This window comes from Hemibagrus wyckioides, linkage group LG15, assembly GCF_019097595.1.
Source record: "Hemibagrus wyckioides isolate EC202008001 linkage group LG15, SWU_Hwy_1.0, whole genome shotgun sequence".
NCBI classification, from domain to species: domain Eukaryota; kingdom Metazoa; phylum Chordata; class Actinopteri; order Siluriformes; family Bagridae; genus Hemibagrus; species Hemibagrus wyckioides.
In genome coordinates this window covers 10007599-10034231 of record NC_080724.1, presented here as the reverse complement: position 1 = coordinate 10034231, position 26633 = coordinate 10007599, and the positions used below count along the sequence as shown (strand labels likewise).

Below are 26633 nucleotides of genomic sequence, written 5' to 3'. Positions count from 1 at the left end.
ATGACTGAGTGTTGCTCCTACTCTAACCCTGCTGTATAGACAGACAAAGTTTTGTAGTCTCCAGTGGATTATAATGACATCAGTGAATGTGTTCCAGCTCCCACATACTCCACATTCCATACAAAGCTTTATGTGTGAGTGAATGAAGGAATGTGTGTGTGTGTGTGTGCGTGTGTGTAATGTGGTTTACATGTATTAAAAATCACCACCATAACGTGATTTCTTTTTTTCAATACCTAAAAATAACACATTTAATCTATTCTGAGATATAAACAATAATCAATTACAAATATTCAGCTTTATAGCCATAACTGGTTTAAAAAAAGCTTTTACATATTGCAATGTTCACAAGTTAAAGCAGGCATATTACACGACAGAGAAGGATGAAATTAAAATGTGCTTACACATTATATGATCATTAATCTAGACCCTGCTGTGTCAGCAGGAGTCACTACCCTTTAATTAGTTAATGAATTATGCATGTGGATACACACCAAGGCTGTTTTTCCTTTCAGTTCAAGCTAAATTAACATGTGCCCAACGTATTATGCATAGTTAAAGTTGCTTATAACTGAGGCTTGGCTTTAGTCTGAAACTAAAACTTTTCATGATTTTTTTTAGGCCTGACTGTCACTTAAGATGATCCCATTGATCCACTTGTTATAATTCCTCACTTTGGTGTAGACACCTGGGTAATAGGGATTGGCACAGCCTATTCCCCAAGACACAATGCCTTCCAGAAAGCCATTGCACATGAGGGGTCCCCCTGAGTCCCCCTGTGGAAAACAGAAATATAAATATTATTTTAAAAATGCATTTTGATAAATTTTAGTGTTTTATTGTACAGAATTCACTGCATTCATTAACTATAATAACGTACGTATAATAATAACGTACTATTAATATACCAGTGCTTCAGCACAAACTATTTTAGTGTAGTTCATGAAGCCTTCAGTTGTATGTATTTATATGCAAACATTTGATTCTGATTGTGATCACCTTAAATAGTCCCAATCAGCTGTGATTAGGAACTTATACAATAATTAGAGCTTGCTTTAATTTAGCTATAGACACAAAGGTCCTTATTGTCTCATTTTAGCTATAGAAAAATTTCATTATTGAGTCATATTACTCTTTTGGAATAGTAGGATAGTTGAAATAGGATGTGCCTTACTTGGCAAGAGTCTTTGCCTCCATAGCGAGATCCGGCACATATCATGTTCTCATTGACCCTGAAGGAGTAGAAGTAATAGCAGTTGGTGATGTAGTCCACATCCACAGCACGGAGCACTGGCGACAGGAAGAAGCTGTAGATGCGTGTGACGCCCCAGCCGCTCACTGTGCATGTGGTTCCAGCATCTAGAGGAGGTGTGCTCTCGTCTGGGAGAGGAGCCGGCTGAACATAAGCGTTTAGAACAGCTGGTTGGCTCAACTGTGAAATACAACACAATTGTAAATACAAACACACTTTCTGTGGGGTCCAAGCACCTTATGATCACTAAGTACAATACAGCCAGCTTTACTTCCTGCCTACTACCAGAATGTGAAATAGCTCCGTTTTAGTACATTTTTAAGAAGCAAGGTGTATTTTTGCCTCTAACTGTCATAATGAGTATTAGATAAAGTAGATAGTAGATAAACTACAAATGAGAGGCTGATTGACAAATCTAGCCTGCTAGCAACCTAGTGATTATCTCTTAGTAATTAGCAAGGTATGTTAACCAGTTAATGATAATAGATGGTGCCATATATATTTAAATAGCCTAAACCTTATAAGTTTACTCGTGAGGTAAATACCTATATAGTATTTAACATAATTTTATTTAATTTACTTGACTAAATGAGTGTTGCCTTTAGCAGTCAGCTGGTTCTTAACAATGAACTAATGGATAAGGCACTGGCCTTTTAAGACAGGGATGGTCTGTTTGAGTCCCATCTGGGGTGTGCTTTGAGCAGAGTGGTGCAGCGGAAGTGTGCTGGGCCCATAACCCAGTGGTCGATGGATCAAAACCATCCTCTGCTAAGCAGAGCTTTCGTTTATGTGGTAGTTTAAGTGGTCAAGGCAAGCTGCCACCATTGGGCCTTTGAGCAAGGCCCTCAGCCCCCCCTGTTCCAGGGGCGCTGCATCATGGCTGACCCTACTCTCTGACCCCAACCCCCAAGGATGGGATATGCAAAGAAAGAATTTCACTGTGCAGTAATGTATGTGTGACAAATAAAGACAACTTAACAACCCCTGTTTCAACCTTTCTGAATTAGACTACAAAAATTAAGAGACCTATATGGCACTGCTCACCTTCAGGAGCATGACGTCACCATTGTATGTTTTTGGGTTGTAGGTAGGGTTGGCTATGATCTTGGACACGTTAAGCACTTGCTCAGATCCATCCTCAGCTACCAGATTATGTCCGCTCAGAACCACCTGAATGATGTTGCTCCTATCCAACAGAGAACATGCCAATTGCTATGCAGAAAACCAACCTGTGATATAATTTTGGACAAATTTAAAGCAAAAGTACTGTACAGTCCTGTGGATGACTGAGGCAGTGGATTGATGGTTTATTAGAAAATACTTTGGACAGATATAAATAAAAACTGGTCATTGGGAGTTGTTTGCATGAGTGGTTGGGATTGGTTCAAAGAATTGTCTGCATGAGTGGGTAGGATTGGTCAAGAGTTGTCTGCATGAGTGGGTGGGATTGGTCAAGAGTTGTCTGTGAGATAGGCCAGATTGATCAAACCTTTTGCAGGAGCAGACAGGATTGGTTTTGAGTGCCTGTGCGACTGCTCTGGATTGGAAGACTTTATGCAGGAGCAGGAAAGATGGGTCAAACATTCTGCAGGAATGTGCAGTATTAGTCAAGAATGTCTGCAAAATTGGTCAGGTGGGATTGGTCAAGAGTGTCTGTAGGAGGGGGTGAAATTGGTCAGGTGTGTATTTGGGAACTGTGGGACTGGTCAAACATTCTGCAGGAGCAGGCAAGATTGGTTTAGAGTATCTGTGGGAATGAACAGGATTGGTCAGAAGTGTCTCTGGCAGTGGCCAGTCAAACTTTCTGCACAAGTGAGCAGGATTGGTCAAGCATATCTGCAGGACTGGGAGGGATTGGTCAATAGTGTCTGCAAGATTGGGTGGGATTGATCAAGTGTGTCTGCTGGAGCAAGTAGGGTTGGTTAAGAATGTATGCAAGTGGGTGGGGTTGGTCAAGTGTTTTGGATAGATTTGGCTCTGCATATTCCATTTGTGTAAATTCCTCTAGCCTTTGTCATCAAAGAAATAGTGAAGATCTACCACTTTGCAATAGAGCACTTCAGTACTAAATACAGAATGCTTAATGTTTCACTAACATGTAGATATGGAAAGGTTGTCTACTTAATTCTTTTGGACAATGCTGTGGGCTAGAATCAGGGGCGCCATGAATCATCATTATAAAATTTTTTTTTAACAGTTTAAATAATTTGTAACAGTTTTCCTTTTTATTCTCAGTATGATATTACAATCTAGCAGTAACAATAAAGAAATATAAAAACCTCAAATAGTGGAATAACTAACTCTGCAGTCTTATTATATATTAAAAAAGAACTGGTAGCCAGTAAAATGAACATGTCTTGTTTTCATGCTTGCCCATTTTTCTAACATTTCTTCAAAGGGTGTGGATTGTGCAACTGCATGATCTATTGATAGTCCAGTCCCTCTAAGGTCATCATCGCCGGTGCTGCCGCTGACTTGAATGCTGTCCTTTCGTACTGTTTCATCTCTGCAGATTGTTGCTTTTTTTATTGCTAATGTGCTGTAGCGTTTCGCTGCTAGTGTCCAAACTGAGGCCGTAACAATTAGCATGTTCAGTCTGTCCCTGTCTGTCACTACAATCATCTCCAATATTTTGTTTATTCTGATGTGTAAGAACCCAGTTCGTAAGGGAAACTTTTATTCTTTTAATGTCTTTATCTCTAGTTGTTTTACGTTTTCGCTTTTGTGTTCCAGACAGGTGTTTCTTTCCATCCGTTGTGTTATTTTTGTGCGGTTAACACCATGCGCATTGTATTTTGAATTGACAAGAGCGTGCTCACGTTGACTTCTCACTTTCTATAATTTTTAATTTTATTTTTCCTACAATATTATTAGTTTATAAAAAAAAGTCGTGATTTGGGGCCCCCTAGCGTCCTGGGCTCATCTGCCCAGCATACTCTGCATCCCCCATAACGGCGCCCCTGGCTAGAATGTACAGTGGAAATAGCTTTAATGTGAACATGGCTGCAGTACTTACGGTCTCCAGCAGTGGGCAGCAGACACCACCCATTGCTGGTTGATCAGGATTCCTCCACAATAGTGATTTCTTTCATATTGAAGAGATGCTTGGTACTTGATGGAATGAGGCACGACTTCTTGGCCACCAATAATTCTTTGGGTCAGGGAGTCTGATAATCAAAAAGAAGCTTGAAAACACGAAGCAAGCCTTTATGTGAGACCAGCAGTAGATTACCATCTACTATGTGAAATATGAAGAACATGTGAAACAACTAACATTTTGTCTTACGAAGTAAAGATCATATTATTATAGTATAGTTCCAGCTATGGATATATATTAATCTGAAAAGAATTTTGGCGAGCGACTATAATTTAAATATGACTACGAAGCTTTAGAACGCAAAAGATTTCAGCTAGACAAAATCTAAACAAAGAAAAAGTGAAAAAAAAAAATGTTTAAACTTCAAATACCTACCTCGGATCATCATAGATAGAACAAGGATCACCACTCTCCAGACCTGAGCCATATCGTTAGCACCTGCTGCTGAACACACCAGTTAATAATCATAAAATCTAAATGTCATGCAAGCAAAAAGCATGTCATTGTATGATTTATGAAGATAGCCATGCAGACATGGCACCAGTGTCCATTTGTATCCTGCATATCTCAGTGTCAGTCTGATTTATCACTCCGTGCATTTGAAAATGAAGGCTTTTGTCGGTCGAGTGTAGTTCCATTACAGTAAGTGATGCAAAATAAAGAGTGTGTGATCCATCATATTCCACACAGAGACTTTTTTTTATATAGAAATATATCACATAAAGCTTAAAGACTCACCACACACAGTCGCCATCAAACGCTTGGGATATGTTCAGATAGGACTGCCAGAGGTTCTCATAATGCTTTTATAATAGAGCCATGTCTTTTGTGTATAGCTTTTGTTAGCATGTTGTGTTGTCTCAGAATGAACTACAGGAATTGACCTAGTACATGACAAAGCAGAGGGGTCCCATGGTACCCAGTGACCAAGTCAGAGCTTTCTTCACTCTCACGCTGTTGACTGTGGGTGTAGTCATAGAGAACACCTCTCCATGGGAGAGATAAACACTAAGGGAGGGTGTAAAAGAGACTGAAGTAATTGTCATGAAACAGTACTGGGTGCTGCATGTTTCAGTTACAGGGGTAAAACAATTCCTGGTGGAACAGAGGGCAAACGTCTTCATGGGAGCTTCTTTGTACAGTCAAAGTTCTAAAGTCTGCTCTCTGAATGGCATTGCTCCAGGGCCCCCAGTTCTATCATGAGCTCAGGTTACAGTCTGTATGGAGTTTTCCATGTTCTCCTCGTGTCTGCTTGGGTTTCATCCAGGTTTCTCTGGGTTCCAACCTCACAAAAATGTGCCAGGAGGTTATTTGGTTAAAAACATACCTTGTAAATCTGTGTGCAAGTTTGGTGTCTAAAGATGAACTGGTGTCCCATCCAGGGTGTTTTCCTAGTGTTCCCAAGGATAAGCTCCAGATCTACAGCAGAAAAAACACTTTGCATACTTACACCAGGAACTATGTTTAGATCCTTATTTTACAGTCTGTGAGTCAGAAATCACAGTTTTATATAGTTTTACTATCCGAATTACTATTATTAAGGCTTGTGAGATTGTATCATTTGTAGCTCAGGTGACTGCTTTTGTTACTTCAACCTTGTGTTTAGTTGTGTTTGTTCTTTCTACATTTATCTTGCTATTGTTTTGGGTCCAGTGGTGCCATTCCACAAACAATTCTGATTTCTGCATGCAGCTGCTGTTTAAATGTGTATTTATAGCTAAACAAGACACTTGAAAATATTCTACCTTTTCAGCTGATTGATTGTATTAGGTACCATTTTGAGATGCTGGGTTGAAGACGTCATTGCTCCAAAGCTCAATAAATTAATGACATTTGACTGCCCTAATGACGCAAAATCCTGAGAAATGTGCAGCCTTTTAATTAATTATTTACATTAATTCCTGCCAATGCCACACCTTGCCTACCCAAATGACACCCTGCTTAGGTCAGTTGGCGGAAACTTACAGCAGTATTTCGATTACTGTCAGCTCTGGCTATATCCAATATAACAGCTCAAGCTTGGATTGGATTTTTTCTTTCTTGCATTCTCTTTGGATAAAAAAGATGAGCTGGATGAAATAATGTAATATACGGGGTAAATATAATGGTGCAGATGCAAACGTTCTGATTCTTAAGCCTTGAATCTGATATGGTTGTATGGAAAAAAGTACCGTACCCTAGACGGTATATTTAAATGCTGTACAGCATTTGTCTTACTTTACAAATAAACATTCTACAGGAAGCTTCAACATATCCACACTTCTCTTATTGTTCTTTTCTTTTTAAAAAACCTTTTCATTGTTAGCTTTAGATTATTGTGGAACATCTTCCATACAAATCCCCCGAGAGCTATCTTCCTCATGATGTCTCATAAACACTGACTGTTCATCCAGCACCTCGCATAATGTTTTCTTATTTCTTACATTTCAGGATTTTATTTCTTCTCTACTTCTCATATGCTTTATATTGTTATGGCCAATTTTAATGTTTTATCTTTTACAGGGCTGCACCTCAGTGATACAATGCTGGAGTTTTGTGCGATTCACACAGAGACTATCCTCGTCTGAAATATTTTATAGAGCCTACAATCACAGTCTGAGTCTCCTTAAATGTCTCAAATCAGTCTCCTTGTGGGAGTCTGGAAAAATCCTCCCAGCTGCTCTTTTTAAAATTCTTAAATCCGAAACAATATGTTTCAGGAGTTAGTGGGATTTAACAAAGATACCTCAGAGAGCAGAAGGATTAAACAGGGATAACTGTGAGTAATAAACAACAGATTCAGTAGCCCTTGTAGGTAAGAAGGCGATGGCTATCCAGGTCTTAGTTAAAACCTCTCTGAGATATTCTGAACATGGAAAAGTGATGACTGCAAAGTCTAAACATCTTAAAGAGAACACTGCACATGAAAATTAAAGCAGCAAGAAGTGATTGGATCTTCACAGTGCTGCATTTTTATGCTCGGAGATTTTCACTACTTGCAAAATGTACTTAAAAAATTCCTGTGATGAAGTGAAATGAAAATCCTAATCTGAATCTCGAAAGCACTTTTTCCATCATCCCACCATCCAAATTCCTTACCTGTATAATAACAATTTTAAAACAGGTATTTCAGAAAACTTTTCATGGATTTAAAAAAATGTTTATTATATTCACACTGATGAACAATTTGGGTCAAGAAACTAATTCTCTTTGTCAGCACTTTAATAGATTAATAGTTTAAAAAATTGTTCTGGATTTGACGTCACAAGCTTTTGTATATATATCCATGTACATTTGTTCCAGTTCTGTCTCCATCCCTGTTTTGTCACTGCTGTGCTATCCTATTGTATACACCTGTTCTGTTTTGTCCTTGATTATTTGGTATATATATATATATATATATATATATATATATATATATATATATATATATATATATATATATATATATATATATATATATATATATATATATATATATATACACACTATATTGCCAAAAGTATTCGCTCACCTGCCTTGGCTCGCATATGAACTTAAGTGACATCCCATTCCTAATCCATAGGGTTCAATATGACGTCAGTCCACCCTTTGCAGCTATAAAAGCTTCAACTCTTCTGGGAAGGCTGTCCACAAGGTTTAGGAGTGTGTTTATGGGAATTTTTGACCATTCTTCCAGAAGCGCATTTGTGAGGTCACACACTGATGTTGGACGAGAAGGCCTGGCTCTCAGTCTCCGCTCTAATTCATCCCAAAGGTGTTCTATCGGGTTGAGGTCAGGACTCTGTGCAGGCCAGTCAAGTTCATCCACACCAGACTCTGTCATCCATGTCTTTATGGACCTTGCTTTGTGCACTGGTGCACAGTCATGTTGGAAGAGGAAGGGGCCAGCTCCAAACTGTTCCCACAAAGTTGGGAGCCTGGAATTGTCCAAAATGTCTTGGTATGCTGAAACATTCAGAGTTCCTTTCACTGGAACTAAGGGGCCAAGCCCAGCTCCTGAAAAACAACCCCACACCATAATCCCCCCTCCACCAAACTTTACACTTGGCACAATGCAGTCAGACAAGTACCGTTCTCCTGGCAACCGCCAAACCCAGACTCGTCCATCAGATTGCCAGATGGAGAAGCGTGATTCGTCACTCCAGAGAACGTGTCTCCACTGCTCTAGAGTCCAGTGGCGGCGTGCTTTACACCACTGCATCCGACGCTTTGCATTGCACTTGGTGATGTATGGCTTGGATGCAGCTGCTCGGCCATGGAAACCCATTCCATGAAGCTCTCTGCGCACTGTTCTTGAGCTAATCTGAAGGCCACATGAAGTTTGGAGGTCTGTAGCGATTGACTCTGCAGAAAGTTGGCGACCTCTTCACACTATGCGCCTCAGCATCCGCTGACCCCGCTCCGTCAGTTTACGTGGCCTACCACTTCGTGGCTGAGTTGCTGTCATTCCCAAACACTTCCACGTTCTTATAATACAGCTGACAGTTGACTGTGGAATATTTAGGAGCGAGGAAATTTCACGACTGGATTTGTTGCACAGGTGGCATCCTATCACAGTTCCACGCTGGAATTCACTGAGCTCCTGAGAGCGACCCATTCTTTCACAAATGTTTGTAAAAACAGTCTGCATGCCTAGGTGCTGGATTTTATACACCTGTGGCCATGGAAGTGATTGGAACACCTGATTCTGATTATTTGGATGGGTGAGCGAATACTTTTGGCAATATAGTGTATATATATATATATATATATCCTGCTATTTCTTTGTTTCATCATCAACTCTTGTCTTATTAATCTGGAATGCTCACCTGCAGCACAAAGCACGGGAAGTGTGTAGCAACTAGCAATTGTGCATTCTACGAGGAACTTGCATCACATTGCAGCATTGCAGCAGACGTTTAAGATTACCTCAAGCTAAAATGTTGAAAGTAGGTCGATAAAGATGTGTTATATGGAACATGGCCCTTTTAATCTTTATATGCTTAGTAGGAGCTCAGGTCTAGAACGACGGGTCAGCTGTAAAAACTGCCTGTGGTCAGCACTCGGGGGAATGAAGCATAGGATAAAGATGGGGAGAGAAAGAGATATTGGAGTTGTAATGAACAGAAAAATGAATGAAGCCTGCTGTGTCAGGCTCCAAAGGTAGATATTAGCTGTACCCTGTTTGGGGGAGTTGTTCAGGGAAGCGAAAGGGGATGGAAGACTCGAATGAACACTGACAGGGAGCAGCTCCAAGTTTACGGACTTCTCTTCAAACTAGCCCTCAAAGTAGTTTTTTCCATCGTGGTCCCAGATGGTCTCATTATGCAAATTCATAACAATGTAGGAGTGAGGTGAATGTCTGTGTTTTTTGTTTTTTTCGAATGAAATTATATGAAATTTAACCATGATGACTCTATCGCATTTGTTTCAGTTTTCTCATGGGTCAGATTTGGATGATGGGAAAGCTTCTTTTTTTTTGCTGCTATTACTGTAAAATGTATTCATAATCTGTAAAAGTGATTCATAATCTATTAAAAATGATATCCAATGATCAGTAACCTATACTAATCATCACACTGTCCTTAAGCATTGAAATGAATTCCAGCTGTATCACAGAGGCTGTAAAATTCCTGGGCAATTTGCAACGCAGTGCAATATAGGTTTCATGCCAGGAAGATTTGAATAGAACGTCTGAATCAAAAGGTCACGGGTGGGGTTAAGAAAGGTACGCTTCAATTATATATTGTTTTCGTGTCCTCGGTCATCATGGTGTCCATGGAAACAGAAATCGGAACTGAGAAACTTGAGAGGGCTTGAAACGATCCTGCCTTTGCAAAGCAATCAGAGTATGGGGTGGAAAGGTTCCTCGCAGTTCAGCCTGGCACCTGTGGATCCTCTCTCTCACTCTCTTTATCTCTCTCTTTCTTCCTCTCTCTCCCTCTCTCTCTCTATCCCTCTCTCTATCTCTCTCTCTTCTCTAACATGAATCTGCTCACCTTTTCGGTATGCATCCTGCTGGAAGTTCTCGCTGTCACCTGTAAGTAAAGCTGTGGACATTTGAGTTACGCTTCCTGAAGATAGTTTGATGTAACTGATATGTAGCATGATTGGGGTTTCTTCTTTTTCTTTTCTTTTCTTTTTTTTTTAAATATTGAACTGAAAGAGTCAACACAGATAAATGTAAAGGCTTTTCACTTCCAGTAGTTACAGCTTCCCAGAGATGTATAATATAATAAATGTTGATTTTCTTCTTCTTTTTTTTTTTTTACCCAAACATTGGCTTCTTCACTTTTGCAGTCTTTCACGGTCTTAATACATGTCTCAAAATCACTAAAATGCAACCAAAATGTTTTATTTTGCTCAGTATTTTTGTTATCTAATTTGATTAATGATCAAGTTTTGAACCAATTTAGAAATTAATAATTTGTCTGAAAATTCAGGCCTGTCTTAATCAAGATGCTTGAAAAATATTGACAATATTTTGGACATATTGTTTCTACTTTCTGGCTGTTACTATATTTTTAAGTTAATGTACTATTAAATTGCACATAAAATCTTAAACAATTTGGAAAAGGTAAATGCATTTGCCCAAAGAGACTTTTTAGGTATAATACTGTATAATTTATGGAGATGAAATCAGCTGGTAAACATTAAGCAGAAATGAATTTTACAGGAATGTGGATCCCATGATAATGCTTTCATTATAATATGGAAATATCCTTCCTTTACACTGCCAGATGCCTGTGTAATTTCTCACGAGCAGGGGCAAAGAGCTGTTAACTGAATCTATATATGCACCGATGCCAAAGCAGATCTAGGAACGAAGAAGCGATGCCAAATTCTGAGCACGCTTGAGGATATTTCTGCCCTGTTCCAGCTTTAAAGCTCCTTGTAGGTTGTGCAGGTTGACTTGCTTGGAACTAAGATAGATTATAGAAAGAAATTACTCTATATGTGGTACTGTTATTTATGAGCTGAAACTGGAGCTGAGTTTCAGCTGATGGTGGGGATAAGGATGAAGATAAGCATTTTCAGTAAACAGCTTCATAACTTAAAACAAAACCTGTACTCTTTTTTTTATATACGGAGTTGATTTTATCTACATGTAATAACAGCACACAGAGAAGCGTTTTATTTCTGTTATAGCAAAGAAATTTGGAAAGCAGATATGTAAAAATAAAAAAAACAAAAACAAAAAACAAAAGACATGTCAGGGTTTTTGTTTATTTTGCGTTAGATCTCATTTCATGGAATGTCAGAAAGACAAGTTAGTTGCTGGTATTAATCAGCAGCTTGCCTTGTGTTCTCTCTTTTGATGTTAATAATGCAGAAAAGAATAAAAGAATAAAGGAGCATGTCATGTTACTGAGAAACCAGAATGTATTCAATCCTGAAGAATTTTCTTTAATGGGAAAAGTTCCAGACTGTAACACAACCCCTACAGACCCCTAACATTTGAGCTAAATTTGACCATATGAATTGAACTGTTACTATAGAAACGATCACATATTAGAAAGAGTGAATTATGATATAATTAAAAGAAATATAACAAAGAAGGCTCAATAAATGTCTGCTGATTCACTTCACTACTCACCTTGTGTTATTGTTTGGTTCACGGTCTGAACGGGTTCAAACCCAGGTGCCGTCATCCTTTCAGGAAGGCAGTTCATGTTTTTTCCAGAAATGATCTTTGAAAAAAAAAAAAAGAGCGATAAGATTCTCTGAGGTTTCACTCTCATGAGATTGCAAGTCTTGGGTGCTCTGTTGCATATTGAGTTTCAGTCCAGCGTGTGTGTGTGTGTGTGTGTGTGTGTGTGTGTGTGTTTCACACGAGAATACAATCACTGTCATGAGGTTTATGCATTCAAGCTCAAGGCAGTTTAGAGATGTATGGTGGCACTTTATGTACGCTTGTATGTATGCTGTATTTATCGGTTTGTCTGTAAAGACGGGATAGAATCACATCGCAGACTCGGAGCATTGTTTGCCAGGAAGTATAGTAGAGGATTGAGTTACCGTTTGACTAAATTAGCACTCCGAACCTGAAACTGTGGCTTATGTTACACCTCTCCTTCCTTTTATGCTCGCTTAGGCTGAGATGAAGATAGCCATAGATGAGTTAACACAAGGGATGAGTGATGTGATGATATAAGTATCATTAACCAATAAAGTACACTTTTCGGAGACACTTAAAACATCACAAGTTTTTTTTTTTGTCCTATTTTTACTTGAAGCAACTGGATGCATTTTATTGCCAGTGTATAATATAATATAATATAATATAATATAATATAATATAATATAATATAATATAATATAATATAATATAATATAATATAATATAATATAATATAATATAATATTGTCTCTAACATATATTTTAATAATAAAATTAATACATATATTATATTAATAATAATATTAATAAATATCATAGCGATATTTTTGCAGCCTTATATATAAAAATATATACACTACTAAATGCTAAAATATTGAATTACATTTCTTTTTCTAAATCTTACTTCTGACCTGACTTCTGACTTATAACAAACATACATAAGTGACAAAGAATTTGTTCAGATTTATTTCATTTACACTCTAAGCTCGCCAACAGAGCAATTTGATATGGTAGGGATTATTTCTGTTGTTTTAATCCCACTGTGTATTTCTCAGGTCAGGAGATGATGCAGGGCCGGATAATCGGCGGCTACGCCCCTGCGCCTTACTCCATCAAGTACATGGTGTCCATCCAGACCATCGTGGGACAGCACTTCTGCGGCGGCACTTTGATTAACAAGTACTGGGTGCTGACAGCAGCACACTGCAATGTAGGGTAAGCTTCCTAAGCAGCTCGCATTCAGGTGTGTGTATATAATAATGCAGCACTGGAATTGTTACAGCTGCTGATTATATATTTCACTTCCTGTAGCACTTTTATGGATGTAAATGATCCATCCCAGTGATTACAAACTCTGAACAGTATATTACAGAACTGTAGTATTATAGCACGGATTCAGATCAAGATCATTATACATACAAAAGAGGCACAGTTAAAGGCAGAAATGCAGCTGTATTTTCTCCATGCAGTAAATAATCTGCAACCACAGACTCAAAAAAAATTCAAAACAGTATCTAATACAGAAAAAGGAACCAAAAATTGCCTCTGTAAAATAAAATGCTAGGAAGTGAAAAATATCAGCTCAAATGGAGATCAAATCTAGGGGATGTGTCACTCGTTAAGTGAGTGTCACTGATAGGATGCATGAATGTACAGTCTGGGCTAGAAATAAGTCGGCCTCAGCCTTGCCTTCTCATATCAGTCTGTTTATTTGTCTTAACATTGATTTGTCAAGCCAAAAATGAAGCTGTCACTGAAAGATAATACTGCTGACCCAGTTACACCAGAAGCCCCTGATGCAAACACACACACACACACACAGTTGGCAGGCAATACTCAAAGTAAGTATCCCAAACACTCTGAGAGACAGGAGATGAATTTCAATTTTAGGGTACAGGTTTTGTGGCCTGTGACTTTGGAAATAAAGTAAATGCATTAAAGATAAATATGACTGAAAAATATTTTTTTCCCCCCTAAAGCTCTGTACATTGGATTTCTTGTGCAGGATTCAGGTTTGCCCAGGAAGCTTGTTGACAAATAAAAAATGAAGACTAGGTCATGAAATATTTTTCCAAAAACTAGCACAGAAACATTTGGTGTAAAAATTAATATCAATTAAAAAATGAATGTTCATGAACCTGTATTGAACCAGCATGGGGTAATTATGATATTGGAAGACTTGTTTTTGTTGACACTGACCTCTGGATATATATCGTACAATACTAAGAGTAATAAAGTGAAATAAATTGCAAGGTGGAAAAGTGCAGCAGAGAAAAAAACAATGTATTTTTTTATGTCTAACCTTTGCATGGCTGATTTACTGTGCAATATTCAGGTTATTATTCCTAACACTACATAAAATATGATCTAATCATACAGAGTAGTTAAGCTTTATGCACAGAGCTATCAGAAATGCTAATCAGATTCCATATTTCAGTGTTACATCACATTTCCACTGTGTTAAGGGATGTGATTGTGATTAGTTGTATGTGTTGTGTCCAGTGCTGGGAACATGAGGATTGTCAGTGGAGATTATTCTGTAAGTGTGTATGAAGGGACAGAACAGTACCGCTCACCACAGCTCCTAGTACCTCACCCACTGTACAACAAAACCACCAACAACGCAGACATCATGCTGATTAAGGTAAGAAACTACACAATGTCATCTTCAATCCTGAATTCAAAACACCATTATTTACCTTAGGGTAAAAGAAGAGTCAGAATTGCTCCTGCTAACTAGTTACCGTTTCTAGTAACAGCTTACATAGGGATGTGTCTGGTTGATACTCTGGTTGATCATTGAAGCTCATAAATCTGTTTAACAACAGGAAAGAACTTGTTACTATACAGGATAAACTTTGCAAAGACTCCAGATGATTAAATGTAACCAGAAACTGATAAAAATGATTACGTTAGCTATGCTGTACGAGGAAAATAGTTGTAATCGAGACAAATTACATCACCATGGTGTTGATTTTTTTTTTGTATAACAAAGCAAACTGATGTGTTTTATGCCTTATATATGAACACCTAAAAATAAATGAACAAAAATGAAATGCTCCTCTTCTTATTGCTAATAATAATAACTACTGCTACAAACACTATTACTGTTAATAGTGGTAGAAATAATAATCATACTTGTGGGGTAAGGCTGTGTGCTTCTTTATATTTTGGAAGCTCATCCTTTATTCATAATGAAATATGTAGCTTCTGGAATATTTATCTAGTGTGTGTTGAGTTGGTGGAATGATCGAAGCATCTAGCAGCTGAATTTTTTTAAATGTTGATGCTTTTTTCCAAAAGAAGAGATCATTACATTATATGTGTATATAAGCTGAACAATGTTGTGAAGCTCAGAATGTGAGGTTTTCAGTAAATGACCTGATATGAGGTTTGAATATTATGTTTTGAGGAAGTGAAACCTGAAACTGCTCAGGTCACTGGATTAAATACTGCTTTTAGACATGGGTAGATGTCATGACTTGTCACTGATCCTTCTTCTTCTGGTTTATTTGGCTTGACAGAGCAACCATAAAAAGAAAGTCCTTTACTGTCTCACTCTATTACATTATTAGAAGAAAATAAATGAAAACTATGTATTGTGTGTTTTAAAATGTGCTGGGTAACTTAATAAGCAGCGTTTTGGGAAATGCAATAACTACAGCAATGGAGTATGTAACCGTTAAAAGATTAAAAATTAATACCGGCTCAGCAATATGATATTTTATGCACTCTTTATATAATGATGAAAGTATTTGTACAGACATAACATATCCACATAAACAGAGCATTAAAAAAAACTATTATTTAGATGTAATAAAATATTTGGCTCCAAACGTTCCTGGATGATTAAGAGATGGATAGATGATTAAGATTAACTAGAATTATTTGAAAGCTTTTTATTGTCTCAGCATGTGTCCTTGTATATGAAAGCCAGTTTTGTGTCAATAATTTTTTTAAAGGGAAATTTAGTTCTCAGTCCACTCACATCTCTCACAAAATGTCCTTCACCCCCAAAGTCCGCTGAAATATTGCATAGAGATCTGGGGCAGTGCCTTTGGACTGGCAAACCAGGATGGTGTAGCTTATTTTTTTAAAGAGGGACCAGAGGGTAAGTTCCAATTATAGGGGAAAAAGTCTATGCCAGAGATCTGGAGAAACAGTTGATTCTTTTATTCATGAGGAGCAACATAGATTCTGCTTAGGATCGTTAATCTTCACAGCTTTGTCAGGGGTAGTGTGCTTATCAAGTTAATATGTGATTTCTAGATTTGGATAAGGCATATGAAGGAGTTCCTTTATACTTGATGTTGGAGGTACTTCAGGAGTATGGGGTATATGGGCTGATACTAGGGTAGAGTTCTTGAGGGACAAAGTTGGAGTTTTCCAACAATGTTGATAAGGTATGCAAAGATGGCTAGACACTGATCAAGAATGCCAATGGTATACCTGACCTCTGAGGCACACCCAGCTATAATCACTTAATAACCAAGATCTAGTGAGTGCCAATAACCTATTATTGGGCCCTCTTCCCCTGGTAGACCTTAAACATATTGTCCCCACAGTTGTTGATCAAATCTATTTTACCTCGCTGGCAGGAAGCATGTCCCAAATCCTAGATCTAATAAGTAGTGGTTAAATCCCTACTGCTTCATGTCACCCATAATGTCCTCATATTGATCCAGATGGTTCTGAGAGTTATTGGTGATGCAGGTCTGGTGGCCAGGGTACACTTGTATATCTCACTTGCATGCTTCTTGGACAAAATGGTTCTTGACCTGAAATTGTTGGAGTTGTAACAAAATAAGTAAAGTTTTCTCCCGGGTTCCGGTTTGGGTGCCAGATTGGGATGGGTTCTGTCAAGGGTGTGCAATGGTAGTAAATAATTTCCAAAGACCTCAATGAGGAGTGTAACCATTTACATTTACATTGATTGATTGATTACTGCTTTTTTTATTTTTTTGATTTTTGAGGACAACCTTTTGATCAGTAGCCAAAAATTCTTTGATCCACAACTGCAAAGAAAGTTTTCTTTACCACTTTTTAAAGTTCCCCTTTTCACTTATTTTCTTGGCTTTTGGATTAATTTATAAAGAACTGCTATAAAGAACTGGAAAAAATTCTCAGCCAAGAGAGCTTCTTTGACAGATTCCAGGAGATCCATCATCTGATCCCCTGGTTCACACGGACTTGGTGTCCTTTGCCAAAGGGTCATGATACACTGAAGTTCTTTTGTACTGTGGCCTGAATTCAGGACAGTTTAGATTCAGTTACTACAAACATTAATACAATTATGTCAAAAGTGCCTTTATGTGAGGTTCATAGAGTTTCTTTGCAGAATTCTAAGATTTGAATGTCAGTTATATAACTTAATAACCATAAATTAAAGCTGACCTCCGAGACGAAGACTGCTCCATTAGTGGCAGCTGAAAACAATGTTATTTCAACTATTTGGCATTTAAATATCTTCAGACTGGCTGCTTTTTGTTATGTTGATGACCAGTGCTAAACGTACTCTGATTTTCAAAAGGGCTTAGACAATTTTTTTTAATTTTGGCCTTTCATTGTGAATGATGCCATAAGTAACAGACTTTTCATGCACACTACTTCTTTTTCCCATTCAGATGCAGACTCCGGTGATTGTGAATAACTTAGTGTCCCCTGCACCGCTTCCCCGTCAAGGGGACGACATGGCAGAGGGTCGTGTGTGCCGTGTATCTGGCTGGGGATTCACTAGCCCCACAGGGGGTATCCCTACAGCTCTTCACACCGCCACAGTACCCATTGTCTCCAGCACCCACTGCAACAGCACGGATTCCTACAACGGCAACATCACAGAAAACATGATCTGTGCTGGCTATGCGGAAGGAGGGACCGATGCTTGCAGTGTGAGCTAGACATTTAGCGACATTATTTCAAAATCATTGTCGCATTAGGGGTTTTTAATCAGAGACAAATTTAGTTTAATCTTCAGGAAGTGGACAGAGACATTTGCTTATTAGCTAGTAAAGCAATTACAGATCACAGATGCAACCAAAGTCAAACAAGGGGAGAACCACTTAATCAAAATGAACAAAAATAGACAGAAATATTTAGAGAATTTGATTTAACAGGATAAATATAAACAGTTCAATATGTGATTTTAGTATTTAGGGATATTGTGCAGGGTTTATATCACTTGCCTCTTTGCAGGGTGACTCCGGAGGGCCGCTGGTGTGTGAAGGTCGTGTCTACGGGATCGTGTCTTGGGGCAACGGCTGTGCAGATCCTCGGTATCCTGGAGTTTACACTGCTGTGTCAAAATTCCGCAAGTGGATAGACAACACCGTATTTGGCTTTTATGGGAACTGTGGCAAAAACTAGACTGCGCTACCTCAATACATTTTCAACCATTAACTTGAAACCAAGAGATCAACATGCCAAATTCCATGTTGTTGTATATCAAGAGTATATCTTCTTGTTGTGTTATCATGTTAATAATTTGTTAAATATAACTCCAATTGTCCATTTGGATTGAAAGGAGTCTCCAGCACAGCACTTGTAAATGATCAGAGGTAAAACTTTGGCGTTAAACGAAATCTCTTCACGACGTTGAAGGTTGTTGCTGTGTTTTGCGGTTTCTTGGTATTTTTTCTATTATTTACATCTTAAGAGAAAATGGGAAGCATGTGAGTATAACTGATATAATAAAGGATAACAGCAACTAACCTCCACAAATGTAACTGTAAAGGTATAGCATATTTACAAAAAAAATCATATAATGGTATAAGAGGATTAAAACCATTTTACCAGTTCTGTTCTGGGAAGGTTTTTAAGTAGTTTTCTTTTTGATTTGTGTCACCTCATTGTTGATTCATTTTCTTATAACTCACTCCCCCCAAATATTTTGGTTTTTTTTTTACTCAATAAAATAGATTAAAATAGTTTATTAATAGTTTAGCTTAAGTAATAACAATATTTCAAGAAATATTAAGGTTCCTCGGCTATTTTTTTTTTCTTTATGGCCGAGTGAATTGTTGCATACGTTCTTTAGTAGGTGCCATATTGTGTAGCACAAATATTATATTAATAGATGCAACAAATTCAGCAAATACAGATACAACAAATACAGTGTGTTCCTACCAAAGAATTACCATTGTGTAGAAAGAGTTTTTTTTTCCAGCATACCGTCTCATTTTAAATTCTGTTACCATAAAGGTGCTGAAAGAGATGTTTATAATTCTTGCTGAGATCGGGCTGACTTTCCTATTTGTGCCTATACTGAGTGAATTTCCAAAATTAGCTACATTAGCAAAACTGCGCACACAAATTGTCTTGTGGTTTTCACAGACACAACAAAACACAGACGAGCATCTGTGTGTTATTTTGTTTGTTGGTTTGTTTTGTCTGTTTTGTGAAGAACTTCTTGCAGAAACAGTTCCCTGTTGTTCAATCCCTCCAGATTTAGACAATTTAGCCAACATGCTTAAAAAATTCAATTGTTTTTATGATTGTGGTTCAGTTTTTTTTTTTTTTTTAATGACTAGATTTGTAGTTATGCCAGAAACGAACTGGTTAACATTACGGATAACTAAAAAGCTCCTCATTAGTGTCTCAGAGTTGTGTGAGGATTGTGAAAAAAACAATCGAATATTTGTGTGATAAACAGAAGTAATAAATTGTTCATTATTTAAACACTTTTTGGTATTTAATTTTCCATTCGCATAGTAATGAATGAAATTATGATCAAATTTATAATATAAAACACAAATTCAGAGCAAAACAAAGCTCTCACTAAAATCATCCTGCCATGTTGTTGAACTTTATATAAAACATTTTAACTGTCCTTTTTGTGAGAAGGTCAAAAAATATTAGTGTGATTGTTTTTCTTTGTACTTGACTGGAAAGTAAAGGCGATACTGTATAAACCTCCTGTATCTTATCTGCTTGGTTTGGTTGTAGTATTTTTTCCTTCACAAAACGTTACTGAGAACAAAAGCGACATCTAGCCAAAGAAGACAAAAATGATTAAGCAGCAAACATTTTAAGCATCACCAAAGAACATAAAATATTAACTGCACTGTACTGATTCAAATAAATGAAATAAAATGTACAACTAATAAAATATGTGTTTTCTTCAGTCATCAAAAGAAACAGAAAAAAAAAATCCCCACTTTTCTCTTTGGTGTCGTTGATGAAAGTGTCAATGTTGTTAGCAAGAAAATCCTAGCATGTAGGATTCCATGCTAAAAAATAAAATTGGCAACACTTTCGTATTTTTTCCACAGAACTCCACTGTCTCGTCTGAGAAGCAATCCTCCTGTCACAAGTATCTGGATTCTGGCTTCCAGCTAAACAACACTATGTGTGGTATATTAGCTTCCTGTCATGCTCAAACAGCAGTCAGGGGGAAAAAAATCACTCAGCCGTTACACTTGAAAGTGTAAGGTTTTTCTGCATCATATCTTAGGTGTCATATCTGCTTTAAGCTCTGCTGTAAATCTGCTTTAAAAGTTTTTAGCAGGAGTATCTCTAATTGTAGCTTATGTTTTAGCTCTAGTTCAGTGCATGAATTAATAAATCTGGACGTTTCTATCATTAATCATCTTTGAGAGAAATCTGTTCTTGCATATGTTTTGTTAAAATTCAAACACTGGTTGATGTTCATGATGTTCTTTATTTATCAAAAATGAAAAAAATGTATCAAAAAATCAAAAATAAAATTTTCTTCAGCATCATATTACACAGTTGTTGATTATTTCATTCCTATAAATCCACACCCACTTGACCTTTTATTATTTTGTTTAAAAAAGTAATCTGTACGCATTTCCTTCATAGTAACAATACCACAGTCATGATTTCAGATAAAAGTCTTATTTGGCGTAATTTAAACACTCTCGGGAGGACACACCCGTTAGGATTGCCGTCGAAGTATCACAGTGACAGGAAAATAATAGTCCTGGTTTTCTGATTATTGTCTATTGTCCCAAAATCTTTCTGATCAAAGGTGTGTCCTTATCGCAGTCTTGTCTCCACAGCTGCAGTTTAAGGGACACAACCTCACTGTGGCACTACTCCTTATTGTGTGACAAACAAATATTGTACTACATACTGAATCTCAAAAGAACTATATAACATGTTAGATTGAAGACGTGGTGACAACAACAACAACAAAAACCCCTAAAGTGTCCTTGCCAACGGTTTTCAGGAGAGCTAAAGGTTTAAAAGACAAACCCTGTGGTGTAGCACTCAGATAAAAGTGGCCTTTTATCTGAATCTAGGTCATATATTCATAACACGGCTATTTCAAGTGGACAGAGAAGACCCTGAGATATATTCACATATTCAAGTTGAAGTGCTTGTTAGACATGTACACTTGCAAAGTGTTTTGTGTTATGTCTGAAGCAGATTTCGACCACAATCATGCCTTAGCAAAAATTACTTTTAACTAATTTGCATGACCAAGTGAATAGGAAATGTGAGATGAGAGGCTGAATTCCTAACATCTCTGATTAGACACTGATATAACAGATGATTTGTTATTTAATTGTCTTGTTGTTGTTTTTTTAAATCTCCCGCACAAATCGTATTAAAGGTTAACATTTGAAATATTTAACCTCAGTTTGATTTAATGTCTAATAACACACCCATTGCATATTTCCTGGCATAGTGAGTTGTGCTTTTATAGGAAAGTAATCAACAATGGAGTGACACAGTGATTTACCAACTATAATAATCAAGTGTACTTTGTATCCATTTATATTATCCATCCATCCATCCATCCATCTTTATTCTCCAGCGCTGATCCTACACAGGCTCACAGGAAACCTGGAGCTTATCCCACTCACAGACAATTTAGAGATGCCACTCAGCCTACAAGGCATGTCTCTGGATTGAAGAGAAACCAGAGAACCAAGAGGAAGCCCTCAAAACACAAAGAGAACATGCAAACTCCGTATACAAAACATGGAGGTGGGATTAGAACAACCAACCCTGGAGGAGCAAAGAAACCTCAATTTATAGCTATGACTATAACAAGTGCAACAAGTGTATAGAAATAATGTCAACTTGGACCAGATGGATGGATTTTTTTCAGTCAGCAAAACCTGTTTCGAAAGAATTAACTAACGACACCAATGTTGCCTTCAGCATGCTTTCTAATGCTACGTGATTTTTCGTTTCACTTTTTGTTGACAGATTGGTGGCATGGGTGGTCTGTTCTATTTGTAGCCCAAGCTTGGTAGCCAGACTTCCTGTGAGATGGAATTTCTTGGCTTGGGTCAGTTCTTTGTAAGCAGCCATACAGTTTACATATGCTTCATATTGGTCACATTGGTAACATTTTTGGGTGGCTGGAACAGGTTATCTGCATTTACATAATTTCTTATGGGAAAATTCATTTCACAATACAAATTTAAACTTAAGTTTTAACTACTCGCCTCCAGAAAGAATTAAATTTATATGCCGAGGTTCAACTGTACTTCCTAATCAGCCTGAAGGTGAAACAGCTCAAACACTGATATTAGCTCTTATATTGATTGATTTTATTTAAAATTTTGCTTATTTTTTTTAATTTAAACTCTTTATTTCTAGACAATAGTAAGTTGACTCGCCCTTCAGATCCACCGTAGGCGTATTTGCTTCTCCTTGTGACAAGACAAGACACTTCAGATTCTAGGCCATAAATTGCGGCTGGCAGAGACGATGTGGAACAGAGCCGCAAAGCTCTGACTGATGACTTCCTGTCTTTAAACGGACGAAGACACGAAGGACTCAAAAAAGAAAATCAATACAAGCTTTCAAACCGGGCTGACTGAAACTCTGATTTATTTTCGAAAACACTTTATAGAACCTTGAATTTGGAGATTTAAGTCGCAGAAACGTAAATGTTTAGTCCAGAGCAGCACTTTCTCTTTTTCCTTTATCCTTCAGGCAAATAAAGCTCTCATGCTGTCATACTGCTTTCTAGTAGCAGCCTTTTATTTGAATGTGGGTTAATGGCATGCTTCCCTGCTTCATCTGGTTGCACTGAGTGCTTTGGTTATGCACTAAGAAAATAATAAATGGCAGGTTGCTGCGGCCTAACATGATGTTTATTATTTTCAACATTACAAAAGCCAAAGCTGCTTTAATCGTCTTATCTTTTAGCATCCGTCATGATTGTGAAACAAGTAAGTTCCTGTTATCATTTATAACAGCTAGAAACACGAGCCTTATTTTTTTCCTTATAAAGTTAAAAAACAAAACAAAACAAGACAAAAAAGCCTGTCATGTTAACGAGAATACAGAAAGAGATTCATATGCTGGAAAAATCGAAGGTATGAGACAAATGTGCTAAGTGCCAAGTCTCTGTGCTTCTGGTTTATACTTCTGACGTTAAATAACTATAATAAATAAAACTTTATTATAGTCGTGACACTGGAGACTCCTTCCATGAAAGTTAAATAAACAATACTTTATTAAACAAAAACATCATCTATGGATTGATTACTATATTTATATACATATGAGATAATATGAATATATGTAATATGAGCCTTGCAGATGGCTCGACTCTCTCCTTCTGAACTGCTGTTAAGGAAAATTAATCAACACCTTTTGTGACCAATCAGATTACAGCGCATTGTTTTATGTGTTAACTTTATAGTCCACTTTTTCAGAACGACACGTTCAGTACTCACTGTGCTGTCTCTCTCCTGTCTTTTTTTTCCTCCTTTAACCTACTAAACCTACATTTTTATCTCACGGACAGCCTGTTTTTGATAGGACCTGAATATTTTATAGTTTTCAAAGCTTCAAACACCAACACTGAAAAAGCAGCAAAGCCCAGAGAGCAATCACGGTAATTTATGAATTTATTCAGTGTCCTAGTTCTTCATAATCAAGAAAGACGAAGCCTCAAATCTCACAAGCGTGACAGGGTTCTAACAGAAAGGACGGTATCCATCTTCGGCTTGTACTTTGGAAATGTCAGCCTGGCTTTTCTGTCAGTAACGCACAGCCTGCACACGCTGGATAATGTGCGTAATTTGCTACATCAGTCAAAACCTTGGCTTAAAGCGAGCAAGGACTTTATAACCTCAGTCTTAAGGGATGTCATAACCCCAGTGACAGCTCCAAATGCATACGGTCATTCAGTGTTTGAGAGGCATTAGCCCTCAGACAGGAGGCATCTATTTTTCCTCCTCATTGAGACGAGCAGCCGAGCACGGCTAAATTGAGATGAATAGTGCTGAATGGCCTGGCGATGTACCTGCCGGTGCGCAGACCTGCATTAAAAACCGCACAAACGTTTATAGAATAGTAAAACTCTGAAGGATAAGCAAATCATAAATTACGCCATCCTCTCTGTAAATGATCTAAAGGGCCTGTCCTGTTCTATAATTGCAGGGGCTTATGGGAGATTTCTATACACTGGAGATGTTTGCTTATGGAATCTTAACATCTTGGGAAAGATTTGCGCGAGAAAGAACAAGTGAACATCCTGAATGGTGGACTGTGTATATTATAAAAAGTGTACTTGAGTGTACTTGTTTTAGGTTTATTTTCATTTTTCTGTTCTTCTTGTTGCTTTTGTCACATCGCGGTGAAATGTTTATTTGAAAATACTTCAAATTTTTACAACAGATGCAATTTTTGCTCTGAGGAGAGAATGCTCTTGATGGAGAAGTATAGGGATGGTCAGAGAGAGTTACACTGTGTGTTTGTAGACGTGGAGAAAGCGTATGACAGGGTGCCAAGAGAAGAGCTGTGGTACTGTATGAGGAAGTCAGGAGTAGCTGAGAAGTATGTCAGAGTGGTGCAGGACATGTATGAGAGGAGCAGGACAGTGGTGAGGTGTGCTGTAGGTCAGACAGAGGAGTCCAAAGTGGAGGTGGGACTGCATCAGGGATCGGCTCTGAGCCCCTTCCTGTTTGCTATGGTGATGGACCAGTTGTCAGAGGAGGTCAGACAGGAGTCTCCTTGGACAATGATGTTTGCAGATGACATTGTGATCTGTAGTGAGAGCAGGGAGCAGGTGGAGGAAAACCTGGAGAGGTGGAGGTTTGTGCTGCAGAGAAGAGGAATGAAAGTCAGTCGTAGTAAGACTGAGTACATGTGTGTGAATGAACGGGAGGGAGGTGGAACAGATTACAGAGTGAAGAGGTGAAGAAGGTACAGGAGTTTAAGTACTTGGGGTCAACAGTCCAGTGTAATTGAGAGTATGGGAAAGAGGTAAAAAAAGTGAGTGCAGGCAGGTTGGAATGGGTGGAGAAAGGTGTCGGGAGTTCTGTGTGATAGAAGAATATCAGTGAGAATTAAGGGAAAGGTGTACAGGACAGTGGTGAGACCAGCCATGCTGTATGGTTTAGAGACAGTATCACTGAGACACAGACAGGAGTCAGAGCTGGAGGTAGCAGAGCTGAAGATGTTGAGGTTCTCTTGGGGAGTGACCAGGTTGGACAGGATTAGGAACGAGTACATCAGAGGGACAGGTCATGTTGGACGTTTGGGTGACAAAGTTAGGGAGGCCAGATTAAGATGGTTTGGACATGTTTCTGAGGAGGGAGAGTGAGTATATTGGTAGGAGAATGTTGGACATGGAGCTGCCAGGCAGGAGGAAAAGAGGAAGGCCAAAGAGGAGGTATATGGATGTAATAAATGAGGATATGAAGCTAGTGGGTGTAAGTGTTGAGGATGCAGAAGATAGAGATAAGTGAAGAGAGATGATTCGCTGTGGCGACCCCAGAAGGGAAAAACCAAAAGAAGAACAAGACTTCAAATTTTTATTTCTCAGTTGTGAAAAAAGTTATTCATGTGTTGAGATTCACCAGTGACACTGTAAAGACTTTTGGCTGATCCTCATGTGGAAAACTTTTTTTAAAAAACAAAAACTAAATTATAAAGGTTTACATGTTTGCTGGGATTACTGTAAGGTTCAGATTTTTATTATACTGTTTACTGTATACTGTACTCTGTATCCTTCCTGCACCTTAGCACAGCTATTCAGTATATAATCCTGTCGTGATTACGCCGAAATCAGCGCTTTTATATTTTTACCTTTCAATTTTATTACGTTTTCATGTATTTTCATTATCTATTTTTATTTATCTTATCGTATTTTTTATTTAATTCTTAATTTATTTCTGATGTGTATTTTATTTATTTATTTATTTATTTATTTATTTATTTATTTATTTCATGTTTTATCTTTTATTCTAAAAGTATTTTTTATTAGCCATTAGCATATTGTTTGCCTTTATGTTTCTCATTTCTTTGTTTTGGTTGTTTTTGTTACACTTTTTTTGTTCAGTAAAATCTGCACGTGCATCTGCTGCCTCTACAAAATCATAAAGACTAGATATGTTTACTATTAATATTATAATAGTAAACTATGCTATGCATACACTTGTATATTTTTACCTTTCAATTTTGTTTCATTTTTCTGTATTTTCATTATTTATTTTACTTTACCTTATTGTATTTTTTTTTATTTACTTCTTACTTTATTTCTTATATGTATTTGTGTGCTTTTATGGTTGCTGCTGAAATGCTTGCTCCTTTGGGATGAATAAAATTTTATCTTAACTTAGCTGGATTAATAATTCTTAATAATTGTGTCATGGACAGGATAGTAAAAGTGTGTGTGTGTGTGTGTGTGTGTGATGAAAAGAATGTGACAGCCTATAAAATCTTTTATATAGTCATTTTAAATACTTTTATTTCTCCTTATTACTACCAAA

General features: G+C 37.5%; 2 protein-coding genes across 2 annotated transcripts; one reads left to right on the top strand and one right to left on the bottom strand.

Moving 5' to 3' along the window:
* Window positions 1–349: 349 nt before the first annotated feature.
* LOC131365850 (trypsin I-P1) lies at window positions 350–6153 on the bottom strand. Its single transcript, XM_058409736.1, has 7 exons — window positions 6124–6153; window positions 5677–5768; window positions 5269–5357; window positions 4269–4419; window positions 2297–2438; window positions 1175–1432; window positions 350–776 (listed from the first exon to the last, which is right to left on the bottom strand). The coding sequence occupies exons 1-7, from the start codon at window positions 6151–6153 to the stop codon at window positions 618–620; spliced, it is 921 nt and encodes a 306-aa protein (XP_058265719.1). The 3' UTR covers window positions 350–617.
* A 4042-nt stretch (window positions 6154–10195) lies between these two features.
* zmp:0000001088 (trypsin) lies at window positions 10196–20594 on the top strand. Its single transcript, XM_058409383.1, has 5 exons — window positions 10196–10350; window positions 12987–13146; window positions 14434–14575; window positions 17556–17819; window positions 18124–20594. Exons 1-5 carry the CDS (start codon window positions 10296–10298, stop codon window positions 18292–18294), a joined length of 792 nt encoding a protein of 263 aa, XP_058265366.1. The 5' UTR covers window positions 10196–10295; the 3' UTR covers window positions 18295–20594.
* Window positions 20595–26633: the final 6039 nt, after the last annotated feature.

Coding starts and splice junctions, on each gene's coding strand:
- LOC131365850 (XM_058409736.1), bottom strand. CDS start 6,153: ATGACGTCTTCAACCCAGCATCTCAAAATG. Junction 1,433..2,296: donor GTGACGTCATGCTCCTGAAG/GTGAGCAGTGCC, acceptor TGTATTTCACAG/TTGAGCCAACCAGCTGTTCT. Junction 777..1,174: donor GAGGCAAAGACTCTTGCCAA/GTAAGGCACATC, acceptor TGTTTTCCACAG/GGGGACTCAGGGGGACCCCT.
- zmp:0000001088 (XM_058409383.1), top strand. CDS start 10,296: ATGAATCTGCTCACCTTTTCGGTATGCATCCTGCTGGAAGTTCTCGCT. Junction 13,147..14,433: donor GCAGCACACTGCAATGTAGG/GTAAGCTTCCTA, acceptor TGTTGTGTCCAG/TGCTGGGAACATGAGGATTG. Junction 17,820..18,123: donor GAGGGACCGATGCTTGCAGT/GTGAGCTAGACA, acceptor GCCTCTTTGCAG/GGTGACTCCGGAGGGCCGCT.